Source organism: Ascidia mentula, chromosome 4 (assembly GCF_947561715.1).
Source record: "Ascidia mentula chromosome 4, kaAscMent1.1, whole genome shotgun sequence".
In the NCBI taxonomy this organism is placed as follows: Eukaryota; Metazoa; Chordata; class Ascidiacea; order Phlebobranchia; family Ascidiidae; genus Ascidia; species Ascidia mentula.
This window is the reverse complement of record NC_138569.1, coordinates 1,213,245-1,233,970: the sequence shown is the minus strand read 5'-3', so window position 1 is coordinate 1,233,970 and position 20,726 is coordinate 1,213,245. Positions and strand designations below refer to the sequence as shown.

The 20,726-nt window shown below is 36.1% G+C and overlaps 2 protein-coding genes across 5 annotated transcripts in view; both read right to left on the bottom strand.

Moving 5' to 3' along the window:
• The window catches only part of LOC145899869 (uncharacterized), a 194,946-nt gene that overhangs the window by 147,092 nt on the left and 27,128 nt on the right, over positions 1-20,726 (bottom strand). The window lies entirely within an intron of this gene.
• LOC145897548 (uncharacterized) lies at positions 7,893-18,932 on the bottom strand. Of its 4 annotated transcripts, XM_082985884.1 has the most exons (13): positions 18,796-18,932; positions 16,990-17,086; positions 14,602-14,729; positions 13,700-13,806; positions 13,060-13,251; positions 12,536-12,675; positions 12,106-12,238; positions 11,118-11,396; positions 10,774-11,052; positions 9,726-9,830; positions 9,601-9,665; positions 9,023-9,203; positions 7,893-8,938 (listed from the first exon to the last, which is right to left on the bottom strand). In XM_082985884.1, the coding sequence occupies exons 7-13, from the start codon at positions 12,200-12,202 to the stop codon at positions 8,739-8,741; spliced, it is 1,206 nt and encodes a 401-aa protein (XP_082842010.1). In that variant the 5' UTR covers positions 12,203-12,238; positions 12,536-12,675; positions 13,060-13,251; positions 13,700-13,806; positions 14,602-14,729; positions 16,990-17,086; positions 18,796-18,932; the 3' UTR covers positions 7,893-8,738. The 4 variants fall into 4 exon arrangements, with proteins under 4 accessions (XP_082842010.1, XP_082842012.1, XP_082842013.1 ...); XM_082985886.1 differs by having other exon boundaries at positions 12,106-12,675; positions 13,736-13,806; XM_082985887.1 differs by lacking the exon at positions 10,774-11,052 and having other exon boundaries at positions 12,106-12,675.

The following is a 20,726-nucleotide window of genomic DNA, read 5'->3' as shown; positions in this document are numbered from 1 at the left end:
ATTTTCGCTTGGGCCTTAGTTTTAACGGAACATGTTTGCAATAACTGGCGGTAGATATATGTGAACTAAAAACCCGACTCCTGTTTTGTTTTTACCCAGATAGTGTTTTAAATCCAGGTCTGCCCAAGTGTAACTTGTGTTTTGTTACCCCAGTTTGATTCTCCGTCCTTTCACATCCTCGCCCTTTCATTTAACTCCGTCAGGTCGGTCAACAACTTAACGTCGTGGGAATCGCAAATAATCGTTGGAAAAACAAATATAATCGCACTTACACACGTGACCTAGGTTTCCCCAATTCGTCGTCCTGCTATTTCTTTGTTTGGCGTTGATATGGCAACTTGATTCACTCTGGCACTGGAAAGAATATTGCGTCAGGCAATAGTTATGGTCGTACTAAATCATATCCTCCACATGTGCGCACTTTCACCGAAGTACAAAACAATTACCAATGCGCTAATTCAAACCAGCGTCAGTGGAAGGTTGATTTAGGCCGGACGGTTTTTTTTTAGTCCATACATATTGTATTTTCGTTGTGCTTGCTGTGTTTTGCAGTTTCGGCGTTACGTCATATCGTCACTATGCAACAATCAAGCTGAAATAAGTTTAATTCCGTGTGCAGAGTTATTCTACCTACACTTAATTAAACACAAATGAAGGCTTGACGCTGTTTTCCGCCCTTTGCAGAGTGGGCTGGTTGAACACGTCACGGTTTTAAACCCACTCACAACTAAATATAGAAAATTGTTTTTCGAAATGTTTACATTCGAGCACGTTTGGCTTCACCCACATGTCTTCAGCTTACCTACAATGCCAAGACCTAAAAGAATCTCTATGTGCTGTATGTCTACATGTTCCAAAACTATTTTATTGTGTGTAAAATTGTTTGATTTCATACTTAGCAATTACTTTCTGTTGGTTGTTGCTTGTTACTATTGTGTACAAACCACATTGTGTTATCGGGGTTTACTCTTTAAGTTCCTTGATATGATGGATGGTGCGAATAGAAATGTCTGACTGGTTTCATGCATTAGTTTTTGTTGCTTGATGTTGTAGCGAACACAGTGTAATATTAATAAGAAAAGTGTAATATTGGCATTCCAAAACCGACGCAATAATGTGAACATAGCTTTTCTTACTCTCATCACAAAAAACTCGGGTGGCTAAATTTTTTCAACCATGTATTGACAATATATTACTGGGTCTTTTTGTGTTGTTTTGTGGGTGGTTCGCTATGGCCAAAAGAGCCGCTTTGTCGGTTGATTTCAAAGAAATCTGCTGGGTTCTGACGTGCGTTGTTGGTTGGTTGTATTTTGTTGTCAGCCATCATTGATCAATCTATACATTCTTATTTGCGTAGGATCTTGGATTGCGATGTGTGTTTTTGCCGCTTAATATCGGTGTATTTTGTAAAACAATGTCAGATTACAGTGACGTTTTACTAGAATAACTGTCTTATCGGTTGTAGCGTATGAACATATCCGCCTGTTTTGTAGAAAAGGCAAACAGCAGCCTGCTGTCGCGATACGCGCCACTGTTCAGTGACAAAATTTCGAGCGGAGCGTTTTGCTTCGGCTGGGACAACTTTTGAAAGCTCGGTATGCGGAACCCGCACTGCGCGTTGTTTCGATATACATTAACGTGACATTGGTTATCCGCTGTTACATTGGCCTTTGTGAATTTGCGCAAGTGTAATCTCGTGAATTGCACTTATTTGAATTACGCAAACTCGTTGTCACGCAAATGGCGTAGCTGGGTTTATTGTCTTTTCGTCACGGGTCCGTGTTGTTCGAAGCTTTGTCACGGTCGTTAGTAGTTTCGCGAGAACTGCAAATAAACCCCTGTATCGCCTGTTTAAAACGGTTTAACCGTGGCCATAAACACGGTATCGTTTTTCCAATAAGTCGCATTGTGTAGTTTTGTTGCAATTCCCGCGTTTTCAAACAACAACAATATTTTTCTAACTCCCACTGCCAATGAATGGTAACGTCCCTTTATTCTGTGCTATCATGTGATTGGATGGTTTCCCCACAAAAGAACAAAATCCCTTCGCTTTGTTCGTTGTTTGTGGTAGAATTCTATTGTGATTTTAACGTTTTGCTGGATCATGTGATTTACGTTAACTGTGTCCCTTTTGTGATATTGTTGTCACTGGATTTTTTACCTAAATGCTGCCAGACAATAGCTTCTTGGTTTACTTTAAGGTATAGAAACACTGTATCGAATTAATGACAAATTTCAGTTTATCAACGAATGTTTGTGGAATTTGGATTGTTGTTTACAGCTACATATTTTAATTGTACCCGAAGTGTTTCATATTAGTAAAAGCCTGGCTTTATGTTATGCACATTTTAGTAGTGGTGACAGTTTTCCCTGTGGCTGCCTCTCAGTAGTGACGTAGAGTCAAAACATCCCCATGTTTCCCAGGAAAGATAAACAGCAAACAGCGAGCAGGCTGCTGTCGCGCCCGCTTCAGTGTTTGGTGGATGTGTGCTTGGTTCCGCTTGCCTGGTTCGCTTGTCTGAGAAAACAGGTAGCAGTAAAACTGATCAAATTTAAACCAAACCAGTTTTCATACACCACAATGACGAGTTCCCGCTGTTGTTACACATGTACAGTTTCAAACACCCAAGTTTGTTCGAGTGCAAGTTTTTCTACTGCAAACTTATGTTAACGTTCTATGTTTGTTTATGGCGTGGGAATCAAATTGTCGCTGAAAAGAAAATTTTCGCTTGGCCAAAGTTTCCCGAATTCGTCATTCTATTATTCATTGTTTGACTTATCGATATACCCTGACACTGGAAAGAATAGTGCGTGACGTCATACAATAACCGAGCCTACTTAATCATGCACACATGCGCGTATCATGCCGAAGGTCGTAAAATAACAGCAATTGACATATAGCTAGCATGATTAATAAACCGTTTATACCTATATGCAAATACTGTTCGTCAGTACAAGCTTAATTTGGGCACCGCTAGCAATTTGTGATACGTCCATTGAGTAGACTAAGTCGTTTTAGCATTGCCCCAGGCATTGCAAGCGCCCAGGCCTGCGTACTTCGCATTACCAGCATATCGAAACCTCGGTAAATGGTGAAAGGATGCGCTCAACAGGGCGTCCTGTGATGTATTTTTGGGCTGAATAAATAATGCATTCTCGTTGTGTTGCGTGGGCTTGGGGTTACGTCATATCACCTCTTTGCTGTCGATACGTTAAGGGTTTACTTCCGCGTGTAGAGCCACTCCACTTACAGTTAAATGCAAATGGCTTTGTGCTGTTTTCTGCCTCTTGCAAAGCGTGGAGAATGAACCCGGCATCGTAAAAAAAAACAAATGTGGGATATACAACAGGTTACAATAGACGAGTATTATGTGAAATTTTATATACATTGGATATTACACGGTTTTTTAAGGTTGTTTCGTTGAATGCTTTGTTCTTTATTTAGCGCCGTATGAAACTACCAGGTTACGTCCAACTTCCTTGTTGTGTCGCAATACGCGGTTGTTGCTAAGAGCACCACACTCATACGTCATGTGCTTTTGACGCTTTGATTGCTTCAGTGTCATGAATAGGAATTTTTTTGGGACGAGACTAAGTCACTTACTTTCACTAGCCTTTGTTACCACTGTTTGTAAAGTTAGCGTAACTTTTCGGGACAGGGTTTGTGTAGGTGATGGAAACCACCCGGTCCCAAATATAACCACACAATAGGTTTCGGTTACGATCAAATTTCTGAGTTTCCTCGCTCAATGTTTACTGGTTGCCTAGCGCAGAATTGCCTTTTTTCTTTCGTCTGGCTTCGCCCACGTTCAGGCCGCATCTCTGTATTTCTATGGAAAAGACTTTCCCGGTTGGGAATTGCCCTTCTCGAACCCTGCGTAACAGAGTAAAATTGTGTGTAACAATGCAATGGGTCATGCATGGGCGCCAGTGTTTTGGTTGAATGAGCGCAGATGAACAGGCTGTTGCCAGGGCGATTTTCAGCGTGTTTGGGGCAGTTTTAGTTTGTTTTTCAGGGCTATTAGTCAGGCAGTAAATTGGTAGAGGGTGCTGTTGTACATGTAGCTGAAAAACTACCCAAATATTGAGGTTGATTTTGTGAAAAAATGAATTGGAGAAAGTATGTTCAATTTGTGATTTTCTGTTAGTGCGGACCCTTGGCAAGGAATTGTGGCCAAATTTATAATCAAAATAACTGCTTAAACTGCTCCCCCGGGGGCATTTTGACCCTCTGTTGGCCATTATTTTGGTCAAAAAAGCAGAAAAAAGTGTAGGTTTGTTTTGTGAAAAAATGAATCAGAGAAAGTTACCTCCATTTGCGATTAGGTGAAGCCACCAACCCTCCTCTACACAATTCATGAAGAATTAGATGTCTTGTAATTGTCTTGGGGCCCCACCGGGACTGTTTGTACACCCCCTAGGACTGACAATTTAGCAGTTAGCCTTTGCAAAACCCCCCAATGTGCTGTCTTAATGCAGCTGCAATCAATTTTTTTTCTGTTCAGCAATAGTAGTGCCCCTTCATGAGTCATCAGACCCGGCAATTGTTTTTGGCAAACAAGAGAAACTGTAACCAGGTGCACAATAACAAATGACTTCTAAAACTCAATTTTTGGGATTTAATTGAGAGATGCGGCCTTCAGCTGTCTGGTCTGGAAATAACGTAAGTGACCGCGCCCCAAACAGAAATTCATGAAGTAAATTTGAGCTCCAATGCGCCATTTAGTGTGGACAAAAGTGCCATTCATAATGAATTTATGTCATTTTCTGGCAAGAACCGGAACGGAGCTCCGACTTAATTACTTCCAGCACTGGTAAAACAGACATAATTAATATACACAAGCTTTTAAAGTGGTTTTTAATCTATTCGTACCGCAACCCATTTAATTTAGTTAATTGGCGGGCCATAAGTACACCACGTCACGTGCCAGAGCCTACGCGAAGGGGGTGAAATAGTTGCGGCGCACCAGGGCCCATGTCAGTATAGGGAGGTCAGTCCATAAACACCATTGTTTGCTTTAAAACCAAGGGATTTTTATTGTTAAATCTTTCTTCTGTAAATGTATAATATGTCTGTTTCTAAATCTGTCGCTCCTACAAAACACTTGTATTTGCCCAGAGAGTTAATGCTATTTGCCGTCTTGAGATTTATTTTCATAAGCCTGGATTAATAAACTGCCTGTTCGAATAGAACTGCAAATCACTGATTCCTGCAGAGTAACATACTGGGAGGACAATCGGGCAATATTGGTCAATTGTTTTTCTTGCTGAGAGTCTAACTTGCACCACCATCAGGTTGCAACAGATTTGGTAACTTGCCCTGAAAAAACACTGTTTCACTGCAAGAGGAAGTTTGCCAGCGAGTAAATGCCGGCAAAAATGACGGAAAGAGAATCACTACAGAACAGTTCGTGATGTTGCCTTAATGGAATATTAATATGCTATCTGACTCAGGGTGACTCCAGAACTAGGAAAACGGCAAAAACCGAACCTTTATAATAGTAAACCGACTCCAAATAAGGCGTAACAAAATATGTATGAAATAATGCTCTTTTCTTGCCAGGTAAACGTCTATAGGTCTCCTGACAATATGTTTGCCGGTTAAAACCTATCTTACAGCTCACGAAACGTCTCACTGACTAACTAAATTCCACAATGATTTGTTAGTATATCAAGTACGCAAATTTTGTGTGCGGTGTATCACGTACATAAGGTATATATGTCGAGAAAATAGTTTGGTGAATATAAAACGAAAAGGCAGCGAAAGCACGAGAAAACGAAATACAATGATATGCAAACGAGGGTTAAAATAAAACAATCACAAGTGGCGACAGAGGGCTTGGATATGATGGCGGTTACTTCAAGCAATAATTGAAATAAAGTCTAGTATACATTATGAGACGCTACCACTACATTGACATCCCATGTTAGTCCCGCTTTAACTGCTTTCTGGGGTGAATTTGTCAAAAAATACAGAAGTGGTTATAGTGACTGCACTGAATTGCAATAATGTATGCACTTTTTTGTTCATTTTTCCACAAGAATTTTTTAGCCAAAATACTGTGCAAGACAATCCCCAGGGGAGCAGCTGGTGTAGTCGTCTCGCAAATAATTTTGTGTGCAGATAAGAAAACGAGACAAAAAATCTTAACAGCTCTCAGGACTGTTTATATTTTGTTTATTTTTTTAATTAAATTGTGAGATGGTGCCTAAAATCAAACACAATTTTCTTGTCTATGTCTTCTTGTTATTATAAAATAATATACAAAAATACAAATGTTGTCCACATAGCAACTAAATTCAAGAGCCTTTTTTTAATGCAAATAGCCTAAACCTGTTTTGATGGTTTGTTCGCTTATAACAAATAAGCCATCAACTGGTCGGCTGTTAAAAGAAAATGTGACTTTGGCGAATATTATTGGTGCAAGACCCTTTAATTAAGATTGAATATTGGGTTCTGGGATATATAAGGGAATATTGACAACTGAAACAGCTTTTGGTATCACAACAAACCATACATTAGTTACGTTTCGCTTGGTTTCACAACTATTCTTGTTTGTTTTTCTAAAGCTGAACTCTGCTAGTTCAGTTTAAAAGTTGTGTTTAGTGCGATTTTTTCTAGTTTAACACCGAAGTTCACAAAAATTTGTTTCAGATGAAACAATCCTTGGAGGCGAGTTACCCTTCATCCACAATAAATGAATGGTTATTTAACTGGAAACAATGTTTGGGTGGCAAGATTTTGCCGGATATGTCCTGAATTTGGTGCTAAAATTCGCGTACGGTAAATGGGAAACAGTGCCTAGATATTCCAGATTTGGGTCTAAAAATTTGTCTACGTGACTGAAATAATTCTGTCGCAATTGTGCTGTGACTAATACGGTGAACCTGAATTCTAAATAAAGCTCACCGAGAAAGTGAAAGTAGTCGATTGTTTAATCATCCATATCCACCCTGTACACGAACCATGTGTATTAAAAGCATTTTACACAACCCATCATCCCATATGCCTTAGCAAACAACGCATAAACTTAAGCATTTCCTAGTTTTCCCGTACATATACTGTATATTATGACATTATTACGTCAAGCAATCACAGTTAAAACCATTTTTTCGGATAAAAATTGTTAACCAAATTTTGTGGCTTAAAAGTTACGCAATATACATTTATTTAGGGTTAGCTTGCGCATTTCTTGCGGAAAAAACAATTTAACAATGAACTGGGATGAAAATGCGCGAACTAAATATTTATGTGACCACTTGGCAATATGATAAAGCCTGGCGTCATTGCACTCCTTGTAACGCTTTGAGAGGCGTTAACATTTAATAGAAATGCTTCCTGGTTGACTGTAATGTCGAGGCATATCTTGATGGCATCCGCACACAGTAACCTATTGAACTATCCAGCAGTGACAATCAAGTATTAATCACGGCAATTAAAAGCTGCGTTATGACAATGATTCAAACTCAGCATTGTCATCACTGTCCTTGAATCACATGTAGGAATTTGATAAATGACAGCTAAGTCGTTTTAGTCTAATGACACACACCATGTTGTTTGCAAACTAAAAAGTATTTGTGACACTTTTCTGTTTCTTGCGCTAAAAGTGAAGCCATTCATTGTATAAAGTGGTCGGATAAAATGCATCACAGTACATGTCCAAACCTCCAAATGTTCAGCTCCGTGTTCTCCATAAACTTATTACATTGGTAACCCGTGAGTAAAGAAGGTGGTGGATGGCCAAGAGAACAATACATACATTCCGCTTATTTGCTCCCTGCAAACACGGAAGTACTGTGAAGTAACGAAGTCCTTGCCAGTAAACCGCCTTCCGCGTATTCGTCACGACGCATGTTGTTTTGACGTAAAAACGCAACGTAATATTGATCACATTAGTTTAATCACAAAAGTAAGCGTTACAGTGAATGTAGCAATGGATTAAATCACAAAAGTAAAATCGGGGAAAATTACAACAGTGTACACAAAAATACGATACACTATTTCGAGAAATTAAAGCCAAAGCTGTCAAACCTAACAATTTATGGCATGTAAGAGGCAAATAAAACGGAATTTTTATACAAACAGTATTAAAATCGTCCAAAATTATTTTTCCCGAAGTCTTTTAATTCTATAAAACTTTCTTCGAAACTCTACGCAACGATTATCACATTCATTTAATTACAATATTAAAAACACACAGTGATTGACGATAAGTGAACACATTATAAACTGTCAGAATAAAAAAATATGAAAAGAAAACAAACCGATCGGGGATTATTTCAAACGAGATTCAACATAAATTTCTTTCTGGAAGCACAGGCTGGACACGGTTTTTTTTACAACATTGTAAGTTTACACAGGGAAGTTAGTATGAAAACAAAAGGAGAGTGTTCTCTTCCGTGAGGTAAAACTTTAACCTAGCAGTATAAGGAAGTAAATGGTTTTGTTCGGACTTATCAGGAATTTTCAATCTACGACTTTTCAAATAATTTCGAACCAGCTTTAAAATCAATCAGAAATGAAGAAATGCTAGTTGCCACTCAAATGATGGATGATCATATACGATACACAAGACTTTTACAAAAACATTGCACTGTAATAACTTGCACAAACCCTTTTAGCAGAGAAGTCAAACACAAAGTTTAAGTTTAAATCAAATCAAACCAAATATAAATCCAGAATGTAGTAGTGTTCAGTACATTCACATTCTCTCTTAAATCTATAGTTAAAGTGTTTTTTAACTGGAACCAAATGTTTCATATGCTGATGCACTTTGGTTTCCAGTTGTGTTTTGATAAGTTGCCACATTCTGATACTCAGGTGTGTTTTCATATGTGGGTGCATTAGGTTGTGGAGGTGTGTTTTCATACACATGTGTGTCAAAATAAGCAGGTGCTCCCAGTGAAACCTTTGTAGGTGTTCCTTTCATTTTGTTACCTGCAAGATAACAACATTAATATGAAACAAAACTCTGGGTTTAATAACCCAACATTCTAAAACATGTTACAATTTCACACTTACCTGTTGATCTTTTGAAACAAAATACTGCAAGTATTATTGCAAGAATCACAACAACAACAGCGGCAACAGATATTCCAATAATCATTCCCGATTGGCTGGTAGTGATTGCAGATAGTGTTATTGTAATTGAGCTTGTTCCAATTGCATTTGTGACATGCAAAGTGTAGGTTCCTGCTGGCTTCTACAGATAAATAACCAAACTAGGATTACAAAGAACTCACTGTGCATAGTTTGTTACATTACTTTTAACATGCAGCAATACAACTACATTTAAAATAATATTGCCACAAATGCAAAATATTTTGCTTTGACACCTGACTAATGGCCATAGAGATAAATGGTTTCTTTTAATGGAATATATTCTAAATTGCATTTTTATCAAATTTTCCAACATCTATTATTTAAGTCAACCTTATGGGCACATTTTCGCATTAAAAAAGTATTGGTAACCGGCCTCAAGTAAAGTAAAGTAATCATCGCAGGAATTAAAGGTAAACGTTCGTTTAATATTATACTACCTTAAATGCAACTTGCAAGAACAAATAAATGATTCCTTACTGTTTAACTACATAATTTACCTTAATTTGATATGTGTAAACTGGTGGAGTACTTGACAACCATGAAGAAGTTTCATTTCCACCTCCTAAAAAATATATTTATAAATCAAATGTTAAGATATGGCAAGTATTCAAGCATTACAAACCTGGTGATATTAAAACAGGGGCAGAAGGTGGAGGATTTGAATACACATTAATATTACATGGTTGGTTTGGTTGGCAGTTCAAATTGCTTTCAGTGTATGGTTTGTCTATAAAATATATTAACTTGCAAAGTGAACATTAGCACAATAACAAAACATATACAATTATCATTTGAAATAGTGTAAACCAAATGTAAACTTACACATGATTATTAAAATGTTAAATTGTAATCATTAGCGTTGTGCAAAGTGGTCAATCATTTATTGGCTTTAATGCACATATAGCACAAATTGTTTAATCGGGAAAAAATCTGCTACTTGTACCAAAAGAGTTTCTAGCTTTTTCTGATTCTAAAGCAAGTAATGCAATTTTTGCAAATTTTAATATTATTAATGTTAGGTGACGTCCTCGTGGGTCATTTCATGTTTTCAGATTTATAGAACTGAAAATAAACACAAAAACAGAAGAAAAATCATCCTAATAGATTATTAGTTGCCATGCCCTGAGTGTTGTGAAAAGCAATGGCTACACAAGGTAAAGGTTTAAATGTAATGGTTTTTAAAGGGAAAAAAGATAAAGAAACAGTTGCAGTAATTTTACAAAAGACCTGTTCCACGATAAAATGTCTACAGTTATGCTTGGAATGCAGGTTCCAAAAAAGTTCCAAAAAATATGAAATTGTTTTTGGAATAGAACTAATGCAATCAATAGAAACCTTCACTAAACACCCAGTTATTAACAGGTTAAGCAAGACATATCACAGAAAACAAATTTAATGATAATTATTTCATTCACCAGATACCATACACTAGCACAGTTAAAGTAATCCATTGATACAAACAAAGGTGTAGTTAATCTTTTTCAGAACAATTTGGGTCAGTTAAGATTTCTATTAAATGCTACATTTTGCAATAGTTTCCAAAACAAATTATTTACGCAACATGTCAAACAACACTCTGTTTTGAAGAGAAATACGAAAACATGCAGATTTGAATGGACAAACTATTTCAAATTATCACCACACGCAAACTTTCTATAGTGCAAACTTACACTGAACATCAATGTTAATCTTTGTTTGAAAACTCCCAAACACATCAGAAGACTTGCATACATATGTACCAGTGTCATTTGGTGTAACATTTTTTGACAAAATGCTATCATTATTAACATCTATCTCAACATCAATCCCATCTTTTGTCCATTTTAAGATTGTACCAAGATAACTTTGGTAGTCAACAGTACATTTTAATTTAACAGCATTGCTTTCATTCAGAAGCTTTGTTGCATTGTTATCAACTGTTTCACCATTAACTGTTATTTTTGGGTGTCCTGAATAAGTATGTTTTGAAGAAAAATATGTCTAAATACAAAAACAAACTTTAAAACTAACTTACTCATTGTTGGAACAGAAACAATTGAAATGATTGTACTGGTAGAATTACCAATGCCATTATTGGCTTGACAAGTTGCATTTGTTGAATTACTAAATTTTCTGCTTATGTTGCACGAATTGTTGCATTCATTCAAGTTATCATGTAACCAAACACATTGAGATTGGGGGTTTGAATCCACAGAGCAATTTAAGCCTATACTGGTGTTTTGCAGAATAATATATTGGTTTTCAGTTTGCTGAAATAACCCCTGTATAGTAATGTTGGGAATTGATGGTGGATCTGAATGAAACAAACAAAAAGCAATCAACAAAATTCTGTAAAATATGTGTTAGTAACCCTTCATCTTAAAATGCATTTAATTGAAATTTGAAAGTTTGGAATTTAAACTTCATTTTTGCATAAGAGTACTTGTTAATTGAGAGCTGCAGACAGGGTGTGTACATGCACTGTTTCAACATGTGAGGTCTCATCAGTGCTTTTTACAAAGACACTAATTTATGTTCAATACAGCTTTTTAGTATAAAAAAACAACACTTTACGGCCCACTTTGACAGACACAAAAAATCAGAATAAACATTAATTGTTAAAGGCATATCCCTTTTTCACAAGAGTTCCTGACTGACTGATCATATCACAAAAATATTTATGGAACTCAAGTTCACTAAAAACAAAAGCACTTGGCCAGGTTTGGGTATTTCAAATATGCCATTTTTTTGTTTTGTGATGTGGTCACTTAGTCAGGATCTCTTGTGAAAGAGAGATAAGGGAAACATTTTGTTTTACTAAAGGACGTATATTGGTATTTCAATGAAAATAAGTTTTGGTGGTGGGAACTGCCCAAGGCCTTCAAAGTGGACCTTAGAGGTTTAGCCATCCCCCTGGTTATTCAATATTTTGGTCAAAACAGCAACAAAAAATGGAACTGGATTTTGTTTTGACGATTCTAAAAAACAAATAACCTGTGCAATATTAAGATAACAAAACTTACAGTATACCATAAGTTGATGGTCAGAAGAATTTCCTGAAATATTTTTCAACTTTGTGTAGTTTGAGGTGACCTGACAATGAACCATTTGATTGTTCATTTCTCTTTTCAGTAGAAAACTGAAGTTTTGTGATTCCTGCAAATATAAACTTACATGGATCTAAATTTAAAGATTTGCCACTGCCATGTATCATATTATAAATTCAGTAACATAACCACATATACTTACCTTTTTAGCTGCAAGCAAATGACTATTTATCAAAAGACTTTGTTGACCTTCCACATGCTGTTTAGGGGTACATTTTACACAGAAAATTCACCAGAGCTACTGATTGTGTTTTGTCATTTATTGGCCAAGGACAGAGTAATTTTTATAGTACATTTATGGTATTAGCAATGGTAATAGTTTTTTCCAGGTAATTAACTAACAAACCTGTTGTATATAAACAACATTTCCAATATAGATGGAGTAGCTTGTAACAGGCGGAAACACATGTGATGCAACACAACACTTTATCACAACCACAGTTTTTTCTACCCCAGTAAAGTTTCCAGAAAGCTGTGGTGTTGGATCTAGTAAAAATATATAGCGCATCGTATTACATCAGAATTTATGGCCGAGACAATATTTTTCATAAAATCTGTGATCGTTTGCAATCATCGACATGTTCATCTACTATTGATTTACAAACACTCACCATTGGCAGCGAAATAATACCAATATAATTACCACTAGCAACACGCTTTATTTGAAGTAATAGTTTTTATGAAGTATTTTTACAACAATAGTACAAGAATTTTTGTCAAAAAAAACTTTATATAATTATCTAACAATTTCCATGCCATAACTAATTTAGTGCATTGGACATCTGCAGTTCATCATCACAATCATGAAATGTTTCTATTTAGCACAAACTTTATTTTTGAATTTAGCTAAACTAAATTTAGCAAGTTTACCTGACCAACATTCTAATCCATTAGCTCCAAACCATGTTGCATCATTTTGACAAGTTGTATTTACAATACCAGGAGTTGAGTTACAGTAAAACAACTCTTGACCTGCTGGACATTTGAACTGACCTGGTGACTTATAATTAAGTTTGAGTGCTTCGATAAATGGTCTGGAAGGTAAAGTGTCATTCGGACAATCTAAACATATAAAAAATGTTAAGCCTAATATAATGTTAAATTTAAGTACCTAAAACAGCCTAAGGTGGTTCTTATTGCTTAGCTAGTTTTGTAAATAAATGACTAACCAGGTTGTTCTACAAATTTTATATTTTTCTCTTAAAAATCCTCAAAAAAACTACAAAGATAAATGGTGGCACTTAGGTCCAGCAGAAAGTAAATGCAAGTCATTTCAGTAACCACTGTTCAAATAATTTCAAAGCACAAAACACTATTCCCAATAATATATATACTGTTTTGAATGTAATTTAATAATGGTTGTGTTACAATTAAAATTGTGTTACCAGGATAAAGACTTTCATTCAAAGGTAGTTTAAAGAAATATTGATAACAACTGAAGCAGGTTTCTTGTTGTAAATATGTAGTAAAATTCGATATTGTTATTAACATTAGACTTTTGTATTTTTACCTTGTACTGAAAGGCAATACTGTCACAATGCAATACCTTATATTCCCATAAAAATTGTTTAGAACTGAACATTGCGGATTTTTCTGAAATTCAACTGATGCTACAGCCTAAAAACATTAAAATGTTTTTGTTTTTATTGTGCTAGAGTAGCATTAAAAACCTTAACAAATATAAACGTCATCTATCTGCCAAATTGTAAAGATTGGCACAACCAGGGGTTCCCAACCTTTTTTGTTGCTCGTACCCCCTTGTCAGGTCAGAGCATTCTTAGTACCCCCCAAAAAATTTTGATTGAATTTTTCAGAAAAATATTTCTAAATTAAATTGCTTTTATTGCTCAATTAAACGTTAAACCGGTATTTCACACAAAAATGTAAAAATCACTTGGCAGCAAGTAAAAAAAACGCATTGTTATAAGACAATGAGGCTTCTCAATAAATAACAACAATTATTTGTAGACAAATGTTTTTTTTTCAAAGCAAAGACCGTAATGGCATAAATCATTTATAATTCCAAAATAAAACTGTGCTGTGAAATCTGTTTGAAAAGCTGCTCTGTGGCCCAAGGATCTTCCTACCCCTTGATGCTCAATCTCCCCAAGGGGTATGAGTACCCCGGTTGTGAACCCCTGGGCACAACTGTAACTTTTAACTGGTAAGTTTCTGAGGCTTAATTTTTTGGACAGGAGCATAAAATGCCCAAAATTGTAAATACACAACCACTTAATTGTGTTCAATCATTTAAATAAGATTTCTAGCAACACAAAAAATGTGATTAATTAAAAATAAAAATAAGTAATATGCAACTCTACCAGCTTGGTGATATTGTGTTTAGAAAAGCTGCAAATATAAACCAAATTTTAAAAACTACCTTTTTAACTTGGGAAAAACTGCCATACTCACATTACTGATGCCCTGTTTATTCAGGTATAAGAAGGAAAGGGGGGCACCAGAAAATGTGGAAAAAAGTGTAACATCTGCATTGGTTGCTTGATTGGGTACAGGAAAAAGTGTAACATTGGAAATGATTTCTGTCAAAAAGTGATTTTTAAACTTGAAAGTTTATCAAATATTATAAAAACATTTTGTTTTGATGTTGTTTATGATCTTAAACATAAACTGTAGCAACACAAATGACTTCATTTTTTTGGTCAGTGTCACAGTGGTGAATTTGTTCAAATGGTGATACAACATTGTGAAGTCTATCATAATTTAGGAGCCATATTTGCGCATCTATTTATCCTTGACATAAAGTTTAGTAATTTCTCTGCTCATTCGTACTTGAAACAAGCACTGATAGAAGCCACGGTGTAAATTTTTTTTTTGTGCATCGAATGTTGAAAAAAAAACATGCCGCCCATTGAATAACAAAGGAGATGCCTGGTAACCAACGGAAGAGAATGGCCGGGTGTATTTTTTATAAAGATATTGCATTCGATAAAACTTGACTATAGATTATACTGGTATTGATTACAGGTTTCATCTTTGCATGCAGTGTCCAGCTATGCCTCCTAGGCTTAAATTTAATGAAAAATGTTGGTAATTTTTTGTTATATACTGTCAAGATATAAACAGGCAATGTTGTTGAATTGTTACACTTGTTTGGTAACAATTCAACAACATTGCCTGTTTATATCTTGACAGTATATATTTCACCATTTACGACAAAACTAGTATAAATCAATAAACTAGACAACACAAACAGGATCCATGAGACTTACCAGCAGAGGTGAAGCCAATTGCAAGATATAAAATCACAATCAAGGTTTTCAATGAATTTGTTTCAAAAATGCTATAAAAGCCAGTTTGACCCATTGCATAAACACAACTGCAAAGACTTTTAAATTATCCTGTATTAAAAGTGTTTGTGCATAATCCTGATAACCGATTCCGCGAATCACTCCCAATTTCCGACTAATGGTTGCAATGACTTCCACCCATTGCTTTTAATGACATTGTGGGAAAAAATGTTTTCTGGGATCTGTTTCAATAAAACACTGTAGATGCTTTATTGCGAAATAGATTTGTCTCACATGAAAGTGAATAAATTTTTACCCAGAAAACATAATTTCCTATAATGTTGTTTGTGCACAATCTGCAAAATCTCATGCAATATGTTAAGATAATTACTTCGTGTAGTTTCATGTAACAATTATTTCTTACTTAGCTATATGGATAAGTTTTTAAATTTTATGTGGTTCAAGACAACCACAAACCCTCCTTTTGGGGGACATGTCCTAATGTTTGGAAAAAATGCATATCCGTTGACGACAGTAAACATCACTTAACTGTCCTCATTTAACGTTTCATCTATTTCATATTTCATTTTAAAGTCCTTGTTCAAACTAGTCAGCAACCAAAATTTTAGTTGATCATACATGAAATTTTAGTCATAACATTGTTTAAATGATTCATGTAAGTCATATTGAGACAACTCATAGACAGTGTATATTATTTCAGTAGATTTCAACTCACATAAAAGTAAAACCAATAAGAATGCCAAGGAGATAGTTATTTGTTCAGAGATAATTAAATGTCATTGTGCAGCAAAGTTACCAATTCTCTAAACAGAAACAACATATTTTGTTAAATTATATGATATGTAAAATGTTGTTTTTGGTTCCCAACCCTTTTGTAGTCACAGGCCCCTTTTAAAATCTGTGAACCCCTAATTTGCCTGTAGCCCTTGTGGAAAGTTAGTTGTATACATGGGTATCAAATAACACGAAGAAAAGACCAGAAACCAACATAAATTTGAAATAAACAAGAAAAAGGAGTGAATTAGTTAATAAGAAGGTAAGTGGTTCGAACACATTTCGACCATAAAACCTTACACAAACGTATGCCGTAGAAATCCTCACAATCATGCTATCGAATAAAATCAAACTTGGCCTTCTAAAAAAACGCGCACCTTCTTAAATTTGACAAATATTAGCCACACCATACGACGCGATTGAATGCCATGGTGCTTCAAGTGAATCGAACACTAAAATTTCACAGTAATGTTAAATGACACTACAACATACTATGACAAATTTAACGTCATCATGTATGTGGTAACGAAATTTACAAGAGTTTTGCCCTCCATACACGTTATGCCCGTTAACGAACTTTAGTGGCTTTCTCTGAAGGATACAACAGCCACAAAACCAAAATGTAATTTTGTGAAAATTGACCACGTCTCACAAGCAACCTGCATTGCGTCGTGTGACTTTTGCTTCTCTGTTAAACGCCCAAAAGAAACACGCCAAAGTAGCCTGCAGTTAGTACCAGAAAAACTCAACGACCAACCTGTACTGTTAGTCCCACATATTGTCAGGATCTTTGAACAAATACCATTGATCCAATTGAGAACATTCTGCCATCCTTAGAAACGTCTATCCCTGTACTGTACAATAGAGTTTAAATATTTACTGTTTAAAGATTTACTGCGCTTGTGCGACACCAGCTGGTGCAAACATAACAACGATGTACACAACATTGTGACGTCACAAACAAATCAGAAATGGTATCTAGATTTAATTTAATCGAAAGGCAAACGAGTAAGTTAAATTTTAAGGTTGTAATGAGAATATTTGGCCGAATATTGGCCAAATAACGTTAAATAAAGTCAAATGTTTGAGCGTGGCAGGATTTCGAGAACATGTTCTGATCAGAACATTCGCCTTAGCTGTAAGTTGGGTGTTTTTTTAGCCCCAGTGAATAATTCGCTAATAACCTGTGCTGTCTGCTGCATTTTCGCAGAGGAAATTTAGTTTATGTGGAAGTGTTGGTCCCAATTACAACTCACTCTACAACTCATGAACTATCAGGTCAGAGTATTCCTTGGCGGTAGTTTTATGGTAACCCGCTCTGAAGAGTTAGTTGTAAAAATTTTTGCAAAGCCCGATGCTAGCCCGAAAACGTTTTTTTCACCATAAGCCCGAGTCAGATCCGAAAAGCCAGACATATGCTCCAAAGTACAGTCAGCATTATGATTTTGTGCGGTCTGCGACATAAATGCGACAAAACGGCAGGCCTTTATATAAGTTAGGTTTCCCGGTTTGGTCACAGCAAAAACCCATGCGCTGATTAAACATATTAACATGTTACATTATATAACATCCAAATGCTGTGAATAACGATTCCAAACTTTCTTAAGAACAGGTGCAAAGAATTTTTTGTCACGATGCGCACAAAATTGTCAATTTACTTAGTCTTTATGTATCGGAATGTTACAGAGAATATTGTTAAATTCGTTTGTACAACATGATAAGGGTCGAACGTTCCAGTAGACTGAAATATATTTTGTGCTGTTCGTACAGTGCTCAAGGTTTGTGTAGCATTTGGTTGCATGAAACAACGCTGCATACACACAAAAAGGACTTCTATATGAGTACCAAAATTATTGTTGCACGCGCTAATAAAATTCCTAAATGCGGGTCACACTCTCCTGGTACATGTAATTCTTCTACCATTGTATTCATAAAGAATGTTTTGAGTTTCGGTAACAAATGTGAAAAGGATAACAAACGACTACTTATCGGACAATTGTCATTCGCACTTGTCCACACCGTGCTTGTCATTCGCACAATAAAATTTCACTTCCGCACCAGTTCGGATGGTCCCACATGTTGGAAAGTACTGACCTTGCCTATGTTTCTATGAGCAACGGCGTCAGGCATTGAAGAAGTTAAAAATGTGGCGGAAGTGAAATTTTATTGTGCGAATTTGCCCTAACACGTCAATTCTTGTCACGAATATTAACTAGGATGTAGTTAAGTGGGAAGGTGCAATCTGATATCCCGCAGTGCTTTAGTATAGGAAACATCAACAACTTGCAATATGATCAGGGCAGCATGTAATGATTAAATCCTGTCTTAATTCCTATTCACATCTAAATCCGTTAACCAACCATGCGTGTAGATGTATCACCATGACAACGTCCAATTATATGCAAACAAACCAAATTGAGCATGGTCTAAATTGTAAGGGAAACTTTTAATTATGAATAACTTATCAGTGATTGCACATCCTTCAACTCACCATATACGTACACGCACATACACGTAATATTTAAAGTCGGGCAAGGCAATAAGAAACTCATAATGTGCTTACCTTTTTTACATTATATGCTATTACCCTAGACCAGCGGTGCACAACCTGCGGCCGTACGGCCGCATGCGGCCGCGGACGCTATTTTTTGCGGCCGTGCACATTTATATCAAAATATATGCATTGGCGGCCGTTGTTGCTTCTGCAACTTGTTTTTCCAGCGGTCTCAAGAGTTAAGCTTTTAATTAGGCCCATTTCCATTTCCGCGTTGTACACATTCGTTCGCTGTAGCGAGTAGTAACTGGTGCAGCCACAGCAACCGAAGAAATAGGGATGGTGACGTCATTAAACATTAATAGGTGAATTGTCATGTACGCATGTACAGTTGTCGAAAAGCTAAACAGTGGAATCACTCAGTCATGTCGCAGAAAAGGTTGTTAAAACAAGAGAAAAGGGCGTTTAATGGGAAGTGGATTATTTTATGATGGAGACGTGAACCTAGCGTACAAGAACAAGGCAGTCATTGAATAATTCGACATTTCATTACATTGTAACATACGTAATTTGGCAAATGTAAATAATAAATAGTGCACATTTTTCATGTATTGAATCATTTCCATTCTTTTCTAATATTGCTCACGTCAACTTGTCGTAATTATCAGGAGTATATCGTTGAAAAAACAGTATATTCAGTGGCGGCCGTTAGCACACAGTGGTGTGTGTGTTGCGGCCGGCAATAGTAACAAGGTTGTGCGCCCCTGCCCTAGACGTACATTATTACAATAACACAAGTAGAAAAAGACAATTCAGTTTGACCGATAACAACCTTCATTCAAAAGATTGCTTCGCTGTTTAACTTCATGGCTTGTGAGCTGAACGTTTTGGTGATCAATAGATCGCCGGATTGTTTACTACAAACGAACACAGTTTTTTTCCTGGCATGGTAACGAATCTCATTTAAGGCTTTTATGTATAATTTTAGCGCCATCTATCGCAAGAATGTAATTGGAAAAGTCCCTAAAGTAAATTTATTTTGTTCAAGTCTAGTTTTTTTTTGAGAAGGGAAACAACAATTTGTTGAAATCAACAACACTCAAAAATGATTGCTTTATTTATAGTGTACAGGTCTCTGATGCGATTTCGTGTCATGTAAACACGGTGTGTCAAATTGGAATATCCTACACCACTTTGCTTAGTGCCAAAATATACTGTTAAAACATATATAAATCGTGCCAACAGCCACGAATAAGAATTTACGCTCCATACAATTGAGAAACCAGCGGTTTCATATATATTTAGGGGTGCGTGTATTTCACACGGGCCAGATATCTTGTTCTCCGCAAGATGGCGATAAAGATTGTATTTAGTTCAGGAGTCCCTTCATGGTCGGCTTCCAAGCAAGCTATTTTTGGGTTTAGAGTTTTTTGCTCTGAGAAACAAAACGATCAATAAACGTAAGGTTTGCATATGATCACAAGATTTTATTTTTTGGTTTTTTTTTCGTCTGATACAAAATAGTAAGAAGCAAGCCACAAATGTAATCTTCTGGTTTGATTCTGGGGAAAAACAGTCTTAATGGGAAAAAGTGTCCAGATGTTTAAGATTTGGGACTAGAAATTTGTCTACGTGATTGATATAACTCTGTCGCAATTGTGCGGTGACAAATATGATAACCCTAAAGTCTAATAATCCTAACAAAGAAAGTGAAAGTAGACGATTATTTGAACACACATATCCACCCTAGTACGCGAACAGGATATTACGAGGGTTTGTTTGCACTACCATTGTACACAACACCTCATCCCTTACACCATTGCAAATAACACTAAAGGTTATGTACGACCTTTTTCTGTAAGTATGCAGTATATGTGACATTATGATGTCAAGCAACTGATTAAAAGTATATTTTTTTTCAGGATCACTAACTTGAATGATGAAATTTGCATTATCTGTTTAGGTGTGAGCTTTTAGGAAGTTTGTTTTTCGGACAAAAA

Bases quoted from the DNA above. Each gene is read 5' to 3' on its own strand.
- LOC145897548 (XM_082985884.1), bottom strand. From the start codon at position 12,202: ATGAACAATCAAATGGTTCATTGTCAGGTCACCTCAAACTACACAAAG. The intron at 11,397-12,105 runs GTAAGTTTTGTT...TGTTTCATTCAG, and splicing joins CCATCAACTTATGGTATACT to ATCCACCATCAATTCCCAAC. The intron at 9,831-10,773 runs GTAAGTTTGCAC...TATATTTTATAG, and splicing joins GATTAACATTGATGTTCAGT to ACAAACCATACACTGAAAGC.